The 15547-nt window shown below is 41.2% G+C and overlaps 2 protein-coding genes across 10 annotated transcripts in view; one reads left to right on the forward strand and one right to left on the reverse strand.

Annotated features, from left to right (window-relative positions):
• Positions 1-281: 281 nt before the first annotated feature.
• On the forward strand, positions 282-8145 carry napepld (N-acyl phosphatidylethanolamine phospholipase D). Of its 3 annotated transcripts, none has more exons than XM_055054600.1 (10): positions 284-515; positions 3674-3752; positions 3873-3986; positions 4092-4232; positions 4819-5043; positions 5137-5240; positions 5315-5480; positions 5718-5866; positions 5948-6062; positions 6904-8141. In XM_055054600.1, exons 1-10 carry the CDS (start codon positions 379-381, stop codon positions 7033-7035), a joined length of 1362 nt encoding a protein of 453 aa, XP_054910575.1. In that variant the 5' UTR covers positions 284-378; the 3' UTR covers positions 7036-8141. The 3 variants fall into 3 exon arrangements, with proteins under 3 accessions (XP_054910576.1, XP_054910575.1, XP_054910577.1); XM_055054602.1 differs by lacking the exon at positions 284-515 and adding an exon at positions 1636-2150 and having other exon boundaries at positions 6904-8134; XM_055054601.1 differs by lacking the exon at positions 4092-4232 and having other exon boundaries at positions 282-515; positions 3873-4046; positions 6904-8145.
• A 189-nt stretch (positions 8146-8334) lies between these two features.
• Positions 8335-15547, reverse strand: part of LOC129375480 (protein PHTF2-like) — a 32777-nt gene continuing 25564 nt past the window's right edge. For 6 of the 7 annotated variants that reach the window (XM_055054590.1, XM_055054585.1, XM_055054586.1 and 3 more), the window contains 14 exons: positions 14317-14478; positions 12804-13032; positions 12573-12719; positions 12334-12490; positions 12190-12260; positions 11565-11693; positions 11399-11484; positions 11128-11320; positions 10918-11049; positions 10751-10837; positions 10390-10545; positions 10221-10316; positions 10010-10135; positions 8335-9700 (listed from right to left, as the gene is read on the reverse strand). In XM_055054590.1, coding sequence (XP_054910565.1) covers positions 9680-9700; positions 10010-10135; positions 10221-10316; positions 10390-10545; positions 10751-10837; positions 10918-11049; positions 11128-11320; positions 11399-11484; positions 11565-11693; positions 12190-12260; positions 12334-12490; positions 12573-12719; positions 12804-13032; positions 14317-14478 — 1792 coding nt within the window. In that variant the 3' untranslated portion in view covers positions 8335-9679. The remainder of the gene's footprint in view (positions 9701-10009; positions 10136-10220; positions 10317-10389; positions 10546-10750; positions 10838-10917; positions 11050-11127; positions 11321-11398; positions 11485-11564; positions 11694-12189; positions 12261-12333; positions 12491-12572; positions 12720-12803; positions 13033-14316; positions 14479-15547) is intronic. The other variant, XM_055054591.1, reaches the window with a different exon arrangement.

Below are 15547 nucleotides of genomic sequence, written 5' to 3' on the forward strand. Positions count from 1 at the left end.
AAGGGAGTGATTAAATGGAATTCCTCTCTTTTAGTCAGGTCTTTTCAGAAAACCAATGTTATTTCATTTCTCACCTATAGATAAGGCAGGTTTTATAATTTTTGCAGATTAACCGAAACTTCTTAACTTCCAAAGTGAAACGTCACTATTACTTCAGGCTAACAAACAATGTCCGTTTAAACAATTCATCGAAATGCCCGTACTTTTTTGGGATAGTGTTAAAGTACTCACATTTCCGAACGTCCGTGAATGCTCCAGACAGGAAGTGTAGTAACTTTTTTTTTTGCCTGTCCGGACATTGAACTTGTGTTGCACGTAAAACTTGGTTTCGGTCCAATATTAACGCCATGAAAACGTGCAAGCACGCCGTGCGTTAGAATGGAGACCGCGTTTTTAAAACACATGCGGATATTTGTCTGCAAACGTAAATTCAACCACGCGAGTTCGCCGCGGGAATTCGTAAATCTCGTGAGACTGAGTCGTCTTCAGGTGTCCGTCAGGGGGAGAACGTCTGGGTAAGTTGGGTTTGTTGGAGGAAGACACGTCTGCTGGGCTCATTCCTGGCTCTGTGGCTGTTTTGTTTCTAGGAGGGTTTTCTTGGACTGGGCTGTCATGCAATGACGTCACACACTTCCTGGAGCACAGCTGTACAAAAAGTAGCAACTGGATGTTTGATCAGCTGACAGTGGACTAGTAACTTTTAGATTTGTTTAAAGGTTTTGTAAAAATGACTGCTTTGCTTTGCAGTGTTTTTGCTGGTGTCAGGTATTTGAAGGAGAGAAAAACACATTTATTTAAACTGTTTTTTTTGTTTTTTTGTCACTTCTTGGCCAGTTGCATACACTGATGGGAATAACTTAATCCTGATCACACTGACTTTTTTGTTTGTTTTATGTCCAGTTGTAATCTGGGAGATGTGGCTTGGTTTGGTGCTCTTGGCCATATTTACCCTGAATTCAAGTCAAGCCTTTTTGCATCTAGTTAGAATCAGATTTTTAGTGTAAATATACCCAATTGTGTCCAAACCTTTGCTGATGTTTCTATATTTTCTTTACTTTCAAGTTTGCAAGACTCACCCATTACTTTTCCAATTATATTGATAGTCAAGAAGTAAGGTTGTTCTTGAGCGCAATGGCAAACTGTAATCTGGCTTTGTTGTTGTTGGAGTAATTGTTTCTTCTCAGTCTGGGCTTTCATCCCATTTTTTTTTAGGGGATGTGTTTCACTGCAAGGAGACTCTCCAGCTGAGTGCTACATTTTCACCATCAGACATCAAATTGTTTTTGTTTGAACCAGCTCCCCCCCCCTTGATAATTGTATTTTGTTTTTGTCTATTCTTGATGACACACAAAGCAGCAGTGTGTCTGAGACGTTTCCTTTGCATATACTCCGTTAACTCAAAGGCAAGGCAAGTTTATTGGTGTAGCACATTTCAGCAACTCAATGAGCTGCACATGATGAAAACATTACATTGCAGTAATGAAAAGTTGGAACGCAGACTGCAATTAATAATGTTTTAGGTTTTATTCATTAATTGAAGGCATATTTTTTTATTTTAATTTTTTAGCTTTAAGGGACTTTGAGAATATTTGCCTTTTTTTTTTTTTTTGCAAGTTTGCTACAAGATGTATGTGATAAAACCAGATACTCCTGACCTTAAGGCGCCTGGGTTTGTTTGATACAATGTTAGATTGTATTTTTTTAATTTTTAATTTTTTTATTTTGTATTTCTTAATTCTGACATTAAATTGCTTTGGCAATGTCTAAACTAACATTAATTTATTCATTTACTTATTTGAGTCCAGTGGAACCAAGTGGGACAGAAAACAGAGCGACTCCTTTATTTTACCTCCTGCAGTGAGTTTACACGGTGGTCACGTGACCGCAGCTTTAACGCCGACGTCACAGAAGCGGAGCTGCGTACCGAGTCGTTATCCAACCGCGACACCAAATGCGCCAAAACTCAACCCGCCGTCGTAGAGAAGGACCCTCCGTGTCTTGGCCTGTCAGCGGGGCAGTAAAGTAACCTGAGGGCAGTAGAGTAACCTGAGGGCAGAGTGATGCCGCCCGGCTGTCGGTGAAACGGCGGAAAGCTGGTGGGACAGACATGGCCGCCCGGTAGAGGTTGTTCTGGTCGCGCTTTGATTCAGGTACGTTCTCTGTTCAAAGGTGTTTAGTAGTCTGGAGGGAAGCCTGACTGGATGCTGGCTTTTAAATCATGTGCGGCTCGCGCTTTGTTTCTCGGGCATCTAAAACCTTTTTGTTTTGGTGAGACGAGCAGTTTAAATATATCCACCAATTAATAATTTTTGCGAGTGTTGATGCGATGCTCACCTAACAGGCTAAAATGCAGAAACTGTTGACAGCAGTTCCCTCTCCTGACAAGTTTGTCTGGTTAATGGGTGGAGTTTTAAAACGAGTGTTTTGAGTTTGTTGTTTACTTGACCACATCTGTCTGACCACAGGTCACTCACCCACAAGGCACCATTGTTTTCCCACAGTCTGAGTGTTCAGTCCATTCATGAGGCTGAGTGCATCAGCAGGATGCTGCAGCCTAAAGGCATGGAGAGGGAAAGTGCTGTCCAAGGCTTTGCTTGCATTTCCTGTGTTCATATGTCTCTGTATGTTCAGCATATCGTGTCTTCTCTAATGCAACATGGGTGTTTCCTTTTTAGTTGTTAGGGTGTGTAGGAAACATTGAGCGGTGTGTTGGGGAGTGTAGAAAATAACAGGATAGGGTGTGAGGCTTTGATTAGACTCGCTTGGGTGTTCACTCAAAATGAGCAACTATTTCAAAATGTTGTGCAGGCTTTTCCTGAAGTTCTGAGCGTCCAAAAGTATTTACACAGTGCTTGGGTCTTCCAGAAGTCTATTCTAATTACAAACACAATATGTAATGCATTTTGTTTGGACTTAAAGTTATGTATCAATGTTAAATTGTACATAATGTAGAAGTTATTGAAGGTATTGTTGAGCTGTAGTTTTTCTCCTGGACCACATTTCACATCACAGGCATATATTTTTTGTGTGTGTCTCCATCCTGTCTGGAGGGTGAAGTTCCTACCGATTCTTCTTTGCAACATGAAGACAAAATTATGCAAAATTTCACAGTGGTAGGAAAGCGATGCAGGCAAGATATTTATTGAAATTTGCAGGTGGCGTTTTACAAAACAGTTTTATTTCAGTCAGATTTGATGGGCAGCATCAATAAACATCATTTTGTTTTTATAAATATAAACTTGTTCTAAATGTAGACTTTGTCTGCTTCCATCTAACACGTTTGCCTGAAGCAAGAATTACTTTCTGTCCGACATTTGCAGACGAGTTATTGACCGGGCACCGTTGCTAAATATCACCAACTGTCAAATCTGTTGGGTAATTCGTTGCTTCTTCAATTTCTGCTTCCAACTTCGGCGTCAGCACAGATTTAACAATGGAGGCAGACGTCAAGTTTTAACACAAGTAGGTTTCTGAATTTGAGTGGAAGTAGCATGGCAGGTTTTCATTTGGATACATGCAAAGTCTTACTGCTTAACTGTCAGCTGTAGGTAAATGAGTCAGCGGCGTGAAGGTGTAGTAATGTAATTGTCTGTGTGCTGTACTTTTGAGCAAGGCAGATACAGTGATTCAGTAGATCGATGAAGCATGAACTTGTTTCTGTGTGCTGTTGCAGATGTGTTGCTGGTAGAAACATGGAGAAACCAAGAACCTCAGACGGAGCAGAGCTGGAAGAGTCAACAGGCCTGGTGGAGGTAACCAGCAACGCTTTAATCCTGAACAACCTTGCATGGCAGGACGAGTTTCTGCTAAGTTCTCAACACTTAAATGCTTTTTAAATTGCTCTTTGCATTTTTTATTTTTTTGTCATTAAGGACGGTGATTTGCTTCAAGGTGCTGAAGGTGGGAAGGTGGATTCTCGGACACTGAGGAAGAGCAGCTCCTCCCGCTCTTCCCGTAAGAGTTTCCGTCTGGACTACCGACTGGAGGTACCGGCTCTCCTCCTTCTGTTCACCAACTCCGAACGTTCAAGTGTCTGCAGGGTTCACGTAAGTGTCGCGCTGCGTCTCAGGTGTGTTTATTTTTGAACGCAGGAGGAGGTGACGAAGTCCTGCCGGGATAAACATGGTCGCTGGACAAACCCCTGGCCAACATGGCGCTTCCCGTCGTACTCTATGCTGTTCAGATTTCTGGTGCTGGATACAAATCACAGCAATGTGCCGACAAGCAAAGAGGCATGTTAAACCCTGCAAGTCACTTTATTTTACTGTAGATAATTCAGAAACTTAAAACTTTGTTTTTTATTACAACGTTTAGAGAAAGAAGAACCAAGTTTGCGGTGCTTCGATTTATTTCTGCTTGCTGCTCTGCTGTAATAATTAGTATCACAAGCTCATCTTTCACAGCCCTGAACTAACATGCTGTTATTTATAGCTGCTTCTGGAAACGTTGCTGCTTTCATTCATTGAGGGGATTATCTGGCCTTAAAGGCTCCTTTCACTCAGCAAAACATTCAGTTCTTTATTTGCACCAGTTGTTTGTATATTGTCTGTTTATTGGACTTTATATGACAATTGTGAAGGTTTAGGAAAAAAAATCTTGGTTTTATGAACACTTAAAGTGTGGCATCCATTTCTATTCAAATCAGCTGAGGCAAAACTTTAAAGCAGCTTTTAGCTACAAGGTTTTGTCCTCTGATAGGTTTTCTCACAGTATTTAGCTGTTAACACTTACAATAGGTGGAAAGATGAGCTTGTTTAAAGTGATGCTTTTTGGTTTGGTCAGTCTAAGTTTCTTCTGTCCTCTCTGCTGTTCCCACAGGTCCTGGACAGTGAACTCCCAGTATTGGAGCCCTACTTTGTCCAGAATCCAGACGCGTTGGACTCTCATGCTGGAATGAGGGTGACCTGGCTGGGCCATGCTACAGTTCTGGTCGAAATGGAGGGGGTCAACATCCTGACTGACCCTATTTTCAGCCAGAGAGCATCATTTCTTCAGTTCGTGGGGCCCAAACGATACAGAGGACCCCCCTGCACAGTGGAACAGGTTTGAAGATCTTTGATGTCTTGCCTTTACTTTGTGAACAAACAGAATCCTTTGAATGAAACCTCGCTTTATTCACTCCTCTCCTACAAACAGCTGCCGAGGATCGATGCCGTCCTCATCAGCCACTCTCATTACGATCACCTGGATGCTGGATCTGTTGCCAGCCTTAATGCACGCTTTGGAGGGGAACTACGCTGGTATGTGTCCCTCATGGTCCCACACCCAGCAGCTTGTACAGCGTTCCTGTGAAATACGATGCTTGTTTTAACAGGTTCGTGCCCCTGGGCTTGATGGACTGGCTGGCCAAGATGGGCTGTGAGAACGTGATGGAGCTGGACTGGTGGGAGGAAAACTGCATCCCGGGTCACGACAACGTCACGTTTGTCTGCACTCCCTCTCAGCACTGGAGCAAACGGACAGCGTGGGACGATAACAGGGTACTTGATGTTGTAGTGGGTGGGGTCTGCTGTCATAAACCACACTGATAATCTAAGTGCTGTGATGTTAACGATGGACAAGTGAGCAGAAATGTGTGACAGAAGCACTTTATTGAAGAACGGAGAAGAAAGATGAAACAAAAAGGGCAAAGCTCCTCCATCTCTCCATGGAAATCTTTCTTTCATTTTCTGCTGCACTAAAAACTGCCACCATTGTCGCCATTTGTTTCTTTTCAGTCTTTATGGGGTAGCTGGTCTGTTTTGGGTCCCAACCATCGATTCTTCTTCGCCGGCGACACAGGCTACTGTCCGTCCTTCCAGGAGATCGGACGCCGCTTTGGGCCATTCGACTTGGCAGCAATCCCAATCGGAGCGTACCTGCCCAGGTAGAGAAGCTCCCACTGCCACACCGCAGAGCATTAATGAGCAGTTAGCAGGACTTCTGTCAATTCCTGTCGGTTTCTCAGGGATGTGATGAAGGGACAGCATGTGGATCCAGAGGAGGCGGTTCAGATTCATCAGGACCTTCAGGCCAAACAGTCTGTAGCCATACACTGGGGGACCTTCGCTCTCGCCTATGAGGTAAGATATGAGAAAAGATGAGTTCACGATCACAGTGCAGCACTAGTGATCTTCCTGTGTAGAACAAATACTGTAATTTCCAGACTGTTAAGTGAACCTGAATATAGAAAAGGTGAATTATTCACATTGTGATCCTCAGTGGTGCTGCTGTTCAGTTCACTTTAAGACTAAATGAGATATAGTTTGATGCCACAAATGAGGCCAACTGACTTAAATAGTAGCTAAATGAGACGGGAACGTCAGGCAGTGTTGTCACATGTTACAGGATCATAAACCTCAGTAAGCTTTGTGACTCAGCTGAGCTCAGTAAGCCGGTAATCCTGATCTTCACCACAGCCTTCAGGTTGTCCTGCTGCAAGTTCAGATAAATTAGTCAACAGGACCAGGAAAGGGATTTTTTTTTACCTCTTTCCTACACTATTTTATTTTTCTCTCCTACAGCTTTCCATGATTTAATCGGTTGAAGTTAAATTCCAGCAGCACAGAAAAGCTAAACTGGGGTTCTATTAAAATTTCTGACTTTCCCAGATAAATATTTTCATCTGTTTCTTAATCATGAATTTTTGGCAGATATTTGGTCTATTTACTGAAATTTTACTGGTCACTGTAAAACACTGACCAGTGTTTCACTCTAAACACTGGTCAGTCATTAAAGGTAGTGTAGAAAGAAATAGTATTTTTAAGTCTTAACTAATATGGAAATATTGTTTTCATAAATGCCTGATTTTTGCAGTTCAGTCACTTTTTATACAAACTCTGCCATTTTTTTTCTGGGTGTAATAAAACAACTGGTCATATAATTTAAGTCTAGACTTCCTCACCTCGTCTCTCCTCCATGCAGCACTACCTGGAGCCGCCGGTCCGCCTCAGAGAGGCCCTGGAGCAGAGAGGACTGAAACCAGAGTCCTTCTTCACGTTGCATCATGGGGAGTCCCGGCTCATCGCCACACAAGACAGAGACGTCTTCGATTGACGTCTGCTAAAACAAACCGTGCTCCATATCAAGTTCATTAAAAGACTGAAGATTTGAGCTCAGCCTAAGTAAAAATGAATGTTTTATGGTGCAGACATGAACTGTTTGTACAACAGTTTGTTAAAGGATCCCACTTTGATGTAAGGTGATTCACCTTGAGTCATAAGATAAAATACTATAGACACTATTTGTTAAAAAAAAAAAGAATCCACTGTGAGATTTATTGCAGACATGACAGGAAGAGATGACTTACATGCTCTTTGAACCCTGAGGAGGAAAAATAAAACGAGTCGGAGCAGAAAAGGTTTCACAGGTCAGGAGTTAAAGTTAAAACTCATCTCTTCCCTTTTCAGATTGTGTTGGTTTAAAACTCGAGCTTCACCTTGTAACTTTAGATTCCTACATAAAGCGTGTGGTTCTTTGAGATGAGTGCTGCCATATAGGAGTATTTTTTTGTTGTTTTTCTTTCTGAATGTGCTACAGCCAATCCAGAACTGCTGCCTGTGATGTTTACGTTCAGCTGCAAAGTCCTGATGAGACTTTTTGTGAAAAACGTGCTGATGTTGAGCTGGGCTCAACTGGAAAATGCTTTTGTTGCAGCTTCAGCTATTTGTTCTTTTTTTGTGCTGTGAAAACATCTCACTAACAGGAAGGTCCAAAGAGCCTTTCTCTACAAACTTTTACTTCACTGTCCTCTTATGGCCGTATAACTACAAGTGCATGCCATTTAATACTGCAAGAACTTGTCAGATTTGTGCAATTGGTTTTTTTTTCCTACATCTCTTGTTAGTATGTTGAATTACTTTCAACAGGTCTGTAGTTTGACTAAAGAACCATTTCTGCCTGAAATAAATAGACTGCCAAAACCCTAAAACACAAAGTTGTCAAATCTGGACTAATTAAAAAAAGTCTCAAATCTGTGAAAGCTTTAAGAATGAAAGTTTTATGAAGCTGAATTTCAAAAGTGAATGTTTTCCTTTTTTTAAAATTCTCTTTAGTTACAAATAATTGTATTTTTCTAGGAAACAAACATTTGGGTCTTCAATTGCAGAAATCAAGAGGTCAAAAATAAAATCACTGTTGACTCAGTTGAATGATGCTGCGAACACTGACCTGCTTGGTCCATCTGCGGATCTACAGGGATCCACTCTAACCTGTCCTTATGCTGTATATATTTACCCTGAGAATCAGATTGGATTGCACCATAAACTTTGCAGGATTTGAAACTATTATCATTTTCATAACATGCTTTATAAAGTCTTTTTCCCTGCTAGAAAAAAAGGCAAAAAAACAGAGCCAGAAATTCAATATTTTTTATTTTTCTTAAAAAAAAAAGAGCTCAGACACACAAAAAAGCTAAATATTCAGAGTTTCTGAAAAACAGCATTACAACATTCTGATACCTTTAGTCACGTTCGTATAAGTCAAGCATGTTTTAAAAACAGTAAATCATGCCTCTGCTTTCAGAACATATAGAATAAACAGCCGTTACAAATGTCAATAAAAACCAAACAATACTCAAAAGTATTTCTGAAGGGAAATAAATAAAATTTAAAGCATAGTGCTAAAAATACATTCTTTTCCCAGCAGAGACAAAAACAATTAAATAAGCACTTTGGTCTTCCTCCTCAAATGCTCTCGAGACATAAATGACGACGCTAGCGGTTTACAACTCGAACTTGTTTTTGAGGCTTCTTTCATGTCAGCATCCTAATCACAACTTTGCGTACCACGTAGGATTTCCTTCAGAGAATGATTTGAATTGTCAAAATAGAAAAGTGCGAGCTAGCGCTTACTTCCAACACAAGTGAGGTACATAGAAATGTGACCACGAAAAACATTTGTAACTCTACCCCATAAGATCTGATGTTAAAGTGCATATTTCTCATTTGCATACAGACGTTACTAACATGCGTCGTCTCAGGCCGGCTGCGCGGCAGAGAGGTCTGTGAAATCCAGTGACGTATATAAAAATGCCTTTGATCAACACTGAACATAAAACAGCATCTTTAAAAGGAACCAACTCTGTTCAAGAACCTCAGGAGACTGAAACAGCTGAAGTTTATCTACAAATCATACAAAACACTAAAACGAAGGTTTTGTTGCTCGTTAGAACACACTGTTTTTATTTGTCCTAAACTATATCAGGAGGTTCTCTATCTACACATGTATTGCTGTAAATACTGCAGAGGCCTGAAACAATCGGGTTTAATCAGTGATTGTTTGTTGAAGTGCTGCCGTGTTCTGCCAGGTGAGAACAAGTCGTGGATCCATTTTCTCAGCTCCACCAGACGACGCCTTCGCCGTCATGAACATGTGAACATGTAATGTCTACAACATGGGGTTTAAACTGTTTGCTGCAAATATGTGATCAGCATTAGATAGATACAGTGTCACCCCCTTCATGTTTTGCCTTCGAGTTAAAAAAAAGAAAGTAATGTGCAGCTGAGAACAGAACTTATGTTCAGAACATGTTTTCCAGAAGGCAAATGTAGCTTTGTCTTGTGTCACAGACAGAGAACTAAAACAAAAACTTAAGTAGAAACACTGAGAGGGTAAATAAATAATCTGAATTGCACAAAGTGGAAACATTGAAGTTCAGGAAACTGATATGTCCAGACTGAGACGCAGTTTCTCTTTATTGTCATGATTTGATCTTCCAAAGCTGCGGGAGGAAGAGGGAAACGGATCAGACGACAAATGGCATCAAAACTATTGGCTCTGCAGAAATTATTGACCTTACATCACAAGCTTTTCTGCTTTTTTATCAGAAACTTGCATATTCATAATTAGAATGTTTCAATACATCTGAACATTTACTGTTCCGGCATTGACTAATAATGCAAAATATAAAAATAATTCAGGTTCAGATTTATGCATTAATCTTTGGTGAAATAACTTTTAGTAGAATGCAGAGAAAAAAATGTCAAATTATTAATAATACTCTACAGCTACGACTTAATTGAGGCGTTACCTTGAGATTAAATCCTAGTAAGTCAGAAATGACTCCTGACACAGCAGACAGGATGACGACCTGGGTGATGTTGTAGAGCAGAGGGTTCATGGTCAAACCGTACAACCTGAACGGAGTGTCCAGCTCCTGGACGGAGAGAAAGATCAGACAGCAGAGTAAGAAATCCAAACCGTCTGGATCTAAGGTGAGTTATGAGGCTGAGAGTTGATACCTTAAGTAGCTTGGTAGCCAGTTTCAGAACATTATTGACCAGCGTCAGCTCCTCCTTCTTGTTCGGCTTCTTCTCCATCTTTAGATAGAGGTTGATCTGCGAGAGACGGAACAGGTCGGTGCGACTGTGGGAACAAAACCCTCTGCTGCGTCTGCAGTCTGCATTGTACCTGTTCAGTGAGCAGGATGGAGGTGTTGCTGTACTTCTTGCTGGTTTCTGAGCCCAGAGTGACAAACCTGAGCAGGAACAGAGACAAACTGGTGCACCAGATCACCAGCTCCCAGTTATAGTGGTACTCCAGGAACGTTTCATGGACGTGGAGAAGCTGAAGGAAGACGGAGGCAGATCGGTTGAGCAGAAGACAAACTTGAAGACATTGTTACTGCAACTGGGTTCCTGTTCTATAACTCAAGTTTATCTCCTCCTATCTGCCAAGAAAAAAAACTGACACTTTAAAGGTTAAAGGTTATGTTTTTCAACTTGAGTTTAGACTGTTGACCAGGGCTTCAGAAAGTGTCTAATTTTCTCACCTGGGCACAGCAGATGAAGACTACTGACAGAGTGAGAAGGAAGGCAGAGGACACAATGACGTCCACTGAGCGCTGGGGACCTCGTCTCTGCAAATTCATTCAGATTTGCGTCATGTCTTCCAATAAAACCTCCGTCAGATGGTGAATATGTGTTATTAGCCGTGTACCTTGAGGTAGGAGCGCAGCGACAGCCACATCTTAATGTTCTGAACTTTCTTCAGTCTGAAATGCGGGACTTCAGACTTCCTGGCTCTGCGGGCCGACGTCAGGTGACCAAACAGTTTGGCGAACAGCAGCCTCTGAAATCCAGAGATCAGAGGAGCTGCAAACACCTGAATAACTTTCATCGCAAATGATTCAGGACTTCATTCTCTTACCTGTTTGTAGGTCCGCTCTGCTACGCTGAGCAGGAAGAAGAAGAGCCATATAAGGCAAACGCGCACCAGGAAGCTGAGTGTTACCATGGTGATGACCAAGGCATCAGACTCAGAGCCTCCCCCCAAGACAACAGAGAGTATCTCATTGGCTGAACGCGTGGTGAACTGATCCAGGTCACAGTATTGGATCAACCTGTGGAGGGAGGAAATGTGGACATCAGGAAAAGTTTCCAGCATGAAAGGATTTTAGGAACGTTGGAGTTTGCTGTACCTGTAGACAAACGGTGTGAGTCCAAGTGTGACTGAGACCAGGTTCCCAAAGACCTGGTAGCCAATACCAGGAGAGTAAAGGTTCACCTGAACACAGAGAGCAATGTCAGCGCGGTCGACTCAGTGAGGTGTTCATTTCCTTCCACAGATACTCAGATGGTTCTCACTCTGTTCATGATCATTCCACTGATCTCCAGGACGGACATGTCGGCCTTCTTGCACTCGTTTCCCTCCCAAACGATGGCGCTCACCCTCTCCAGGCCGGGGTTGGAGCTGTGCAGCCAGGGAATATGACTCTGCAGCAAAAACAACAACCGATGACTATTTAACACAAAACTCAGAAAATGTAAATATCACCAAGAAAAAACATAAACACTCAATACACAATGTTTTATTGTGGCCTACAAAATAAACACTGACTCATGCAGCAGGCATCCTCCAGCTCATTGTTGGCTGTTTAAAGAGTTACATAGAAGCATATATGTAAAAAGTTGAGTGGAAGGAAAAAATACACCAGAATAAACAGAGTCCTGACCAACTTAAAGTTTATGTTGTATTGAGTGTAAACAATATAAAGGATCATACATGTTGAAGAAAGAACACAGATTGTAAAAAGAGTATAAATTAAATATAAAAATCCTCAGTATCTGAAAAAAAAAAATAACAGACCAGATTTCTACTACACTGACCTTCAGATCCTCCAAAATAAGAGTTAAAATGCCAAATTCTTAAAAGATATCAGAATAGAGGCACAAGTCCAGCTGTAAATATCTGGACTATATGCGTTCATACCTGATGGAAAGGGTCGTCTCTGTATTCCTTCTTAGATGGAGGACATACAGATGTTCCTCCTCCTTCTCCCTCTGCAGAAACAACAATCGCAGTATAAACCATCATGCTGGAGCCCAGTTTCCCTGAATGTTTAAACCGTCCCACCTGTCTCTGAGGTGCAGGACGACCTGCATTCTGCACAGTGCAGGAAGTCCTCCCACATCAGGTCCTCTGTCTCCGACTCATGCCGAGTGCTCTCAGAGTCCTGGGTTCTCATGCTGGAACATCTGGAGCTGCAGCTGGTGCCGGATTTGGGAACATCCTGAAAGACGAAAACCAAAGGTTGTGATTTTTAAGAAGCCGATTTCACGTGGTTTTTCTTTTCGTCAGACCGCGTGGCTTACCTCCACAGCGTAGTGTTTCTTGTAAAGATGTGTGTTTTTGCGGTTTCTGAGTGTACAGTCGCTGTTCTTTCTCTCGGACGCCCTGCGGAGGGCGCTGTAGGACGCTTCAGGATCCTCCTCGCTAGAAGCTTCATCCGATGCAGGCTCCTTGAAAGCCAAATAAAGGAGTGAGAAATGTTCCCTGATTTCTTTGTAAAACTAATGAAGTCGAGTGAATTTCTGAGTCATTACCTTATTGCCGCCTGGCAGGAGCAGCCCTGAGCTGTGAGCCGCGTGAGAGTTTGAGGGCTGGATGTGAGGGGTCCAGCACGCCTCGTCTGGCCGGGTCAGTGGGTCACATCTCTGCTCTGGGAGCTGAAGCCCCTCCTCGCTGCTGCGGTTGGTCACCCGACCGTCCAGAGACACGTAGCCGTTATCTGTCTCTGTCGATTTATCGATGGACAACTTGGACTTCTTAGATCTACAGAGGAAAGGAGGCGAGTGACCAGAGACATTCGGTCTTTATAGGACGCATCAAACACAACATTAATAATACAGAGGGTCATGTGTTATATACTGAACTGGAGGTGAATCCACATACTGCAAATATGGAATTACTGCAGGCAAAATAAATTATAGCAAACTTGTTGAATATTGGTTTTAGGAATGGGTGAACAGGTAAGAGAATTATTAAGGGGCATATATCCTTTTACAGCCAAACATGCTAAAACACAAAATAATTTTTTCCCATCTGGAGTCATGCTTACTAAACCAGATGTGTTGGCATTTGCAACAGTACAAACTGGAAATTTCACACTGTAATCACTGGAGGATTAATTGGTTCAAAAAACAATTTTACCATCGGATTATAAAGTAAATATTTCAGATTCCAGCGTAGGAACAGAGAGATGAGATTTTATGGTAAAGATACTACTATCTAAGATACTGACTACTAAGTAAGCATAAAAATTCATTAGGTAAGAAAAGGCTCTCATTTTCCTTTGTGCCTGAGCCAAGTGAAGGACAGAAGAGTGAATTTGTCTTCCATCCACCATTGTTTTAGTATAAAACATGTTTCTTCTGAAAAAGTTGTTTATAAACTTACTGAGACCGAGTCACATGACAGGATGTTTTGACTTTTACATTATTGTAGCCTCTATTTCCAGAATCTTTACTGTACTGTCTTTCTAAAATATTCAAGCGCTTAGGAAGCTGAAATAAACGCATTGAGCTGATGTTTCTTACAATTTTTTGCATTTAAAAAAAATTGTTACATGCCCTTTAATAAGAAAATCAAGTGAGATGTTCAAGTTTCTTTTCACTGGATGAAATGACACTGATGCACAAAATAACCCAAGATTGAAATCTTATTAGAGGAAAAACATGGAAGGGAGGAAGGACACTTCATTTAAACACAACCTTCATCAGCAGATTAATCGCAACAAAATTAGCTGCAAAATCCTTCAACTGCTCAACAAAACAACTGATTTGGTGCTGCAAGAAATCAACAGAAACTTTGGTTTTAGAGCAACTTCATTTCTCAGAAGGTGACAGTAAAGGATGTTGCAGCTAAAGAAGCACAGCAAAGTCTGAGGCGAGGCTGGCTCTTATTCCGTTTAAACTTTACTGCCAAATTTCACATTTTGATAAACTGCATTTTGTGTGAATAAATAAACCAGATATTTTTTTTATTCCTTTTTCCAAAGCGCAGCCTCATCTCTTTGCATCGTCTCATCACAGAAACCAGGAGAATGAAAATACACACCCAGCTTTACAGATATCATGCCAGAAATCTTGGAAGAAAGCGCCCAGGCTGTATGTGGTGCTGGCTGAATGAGAGTGTGGCGCCCCCTCCTGTGTGTTATCGGTAGTGCTAGACCCGTCTCCTTCCCTATGCACCTCCATCTGAGATGCCTTCCTCAACTTCCTTCAGTTTGGAAAAAACGGAGATTAAAGAAGAGACTTAGAGAAAAATCAAGAGGCCAGAGATGGGAAAGTCTTCAGAAAAAGGCTGAGACAAGATTTAAATCATTAAAATAGACCTTCACATCTGCAAAAGTAGATATTAAAACAAGGCATCATAAAAGTGGATAGATGAAATTTGAAATGCTTATTTTCTCCACTGTTACAGAATTAACCCTTTCAACAAATTATTCCAAAAAAGCCACTCGGGTCAAAGAAAATGTTGAACAGATCTAAAAATCTGATTTTCTCATTTTAAAGTCAAGATAATTATGTTATGATCACCGATAGGAGAAAAGGAAAAGTGTGATTTACTGTTATACAGAGTCTCTGCTTGAAGGTTCATACTGGATGTCACAGTGACGTGTTAAAAGTAACATATCAGTAAATAAAGATATCACTGAAGAGTTAAACTCATTTAAATAACAGTACCATTTCTGCTGGTTTTGTAGCCAACAAAAATCTAAGGTTAAGCAGCTCAAAAAGTGCATAAAATCATCAACATCCTCAAGGATGGTAGGCCGTAAAGAATGATTTCACAGCATGTTGATGGGAAGTTGAGTGGAAGGAAGAACTATAGTGGAAAAGGTTTAGCTCCCAAAAGTAAAAATTGCAGCCTTGAGAGGATTGTGAAGACATTTTGATATTTGGAGGAGATTTGCGAGGCATGAATTGTGGCCCAAGTCACTGATTTTGCAAACATGAGCTACAAATTGGTCTTATGCTCTCATTACTCAGGAAACCAAAGTTTGGATTTTATTTCAGCTAAAGACTATAATCAGCTGAATTAGCAGTTCGAATATTTCAAAATGTACTAAAATCAACTTTTCAATGACATTCTGATTTATTGAGATGTATTTGTAGTAATGAACTGAAATGAAACTGGCTTTAAATCTCATTCTACTCTGCTCTGATCCCCTCTGGCCGTCCTTCAAGTGAATAAAAACTGCTGAAGAAAGACAGATAGATGTTTTATCCCTTTCTAAAACAGGATTAGTTTTCTTCTGGGGTCGGAAAACTGGCAGCTGCATGCT

This window comes from Poeciliopsis prolifica, unplaced genomic scaffold (assembly GCF_027474105.1).
Source record: "Poeciliopsis prolifica strain line A6 unplaced genomic scaffold, Auburn_PproV2 SCAFFOLD040, whole genome shotgun sequence".
Taxonomy (NCBI): Eukaryota; Metazoa; Chordata; class Actinopteri; order Cyprinodontiformes; family Poeciliidae; genus Poeciliopsis; species Poeciliopsis prolifica.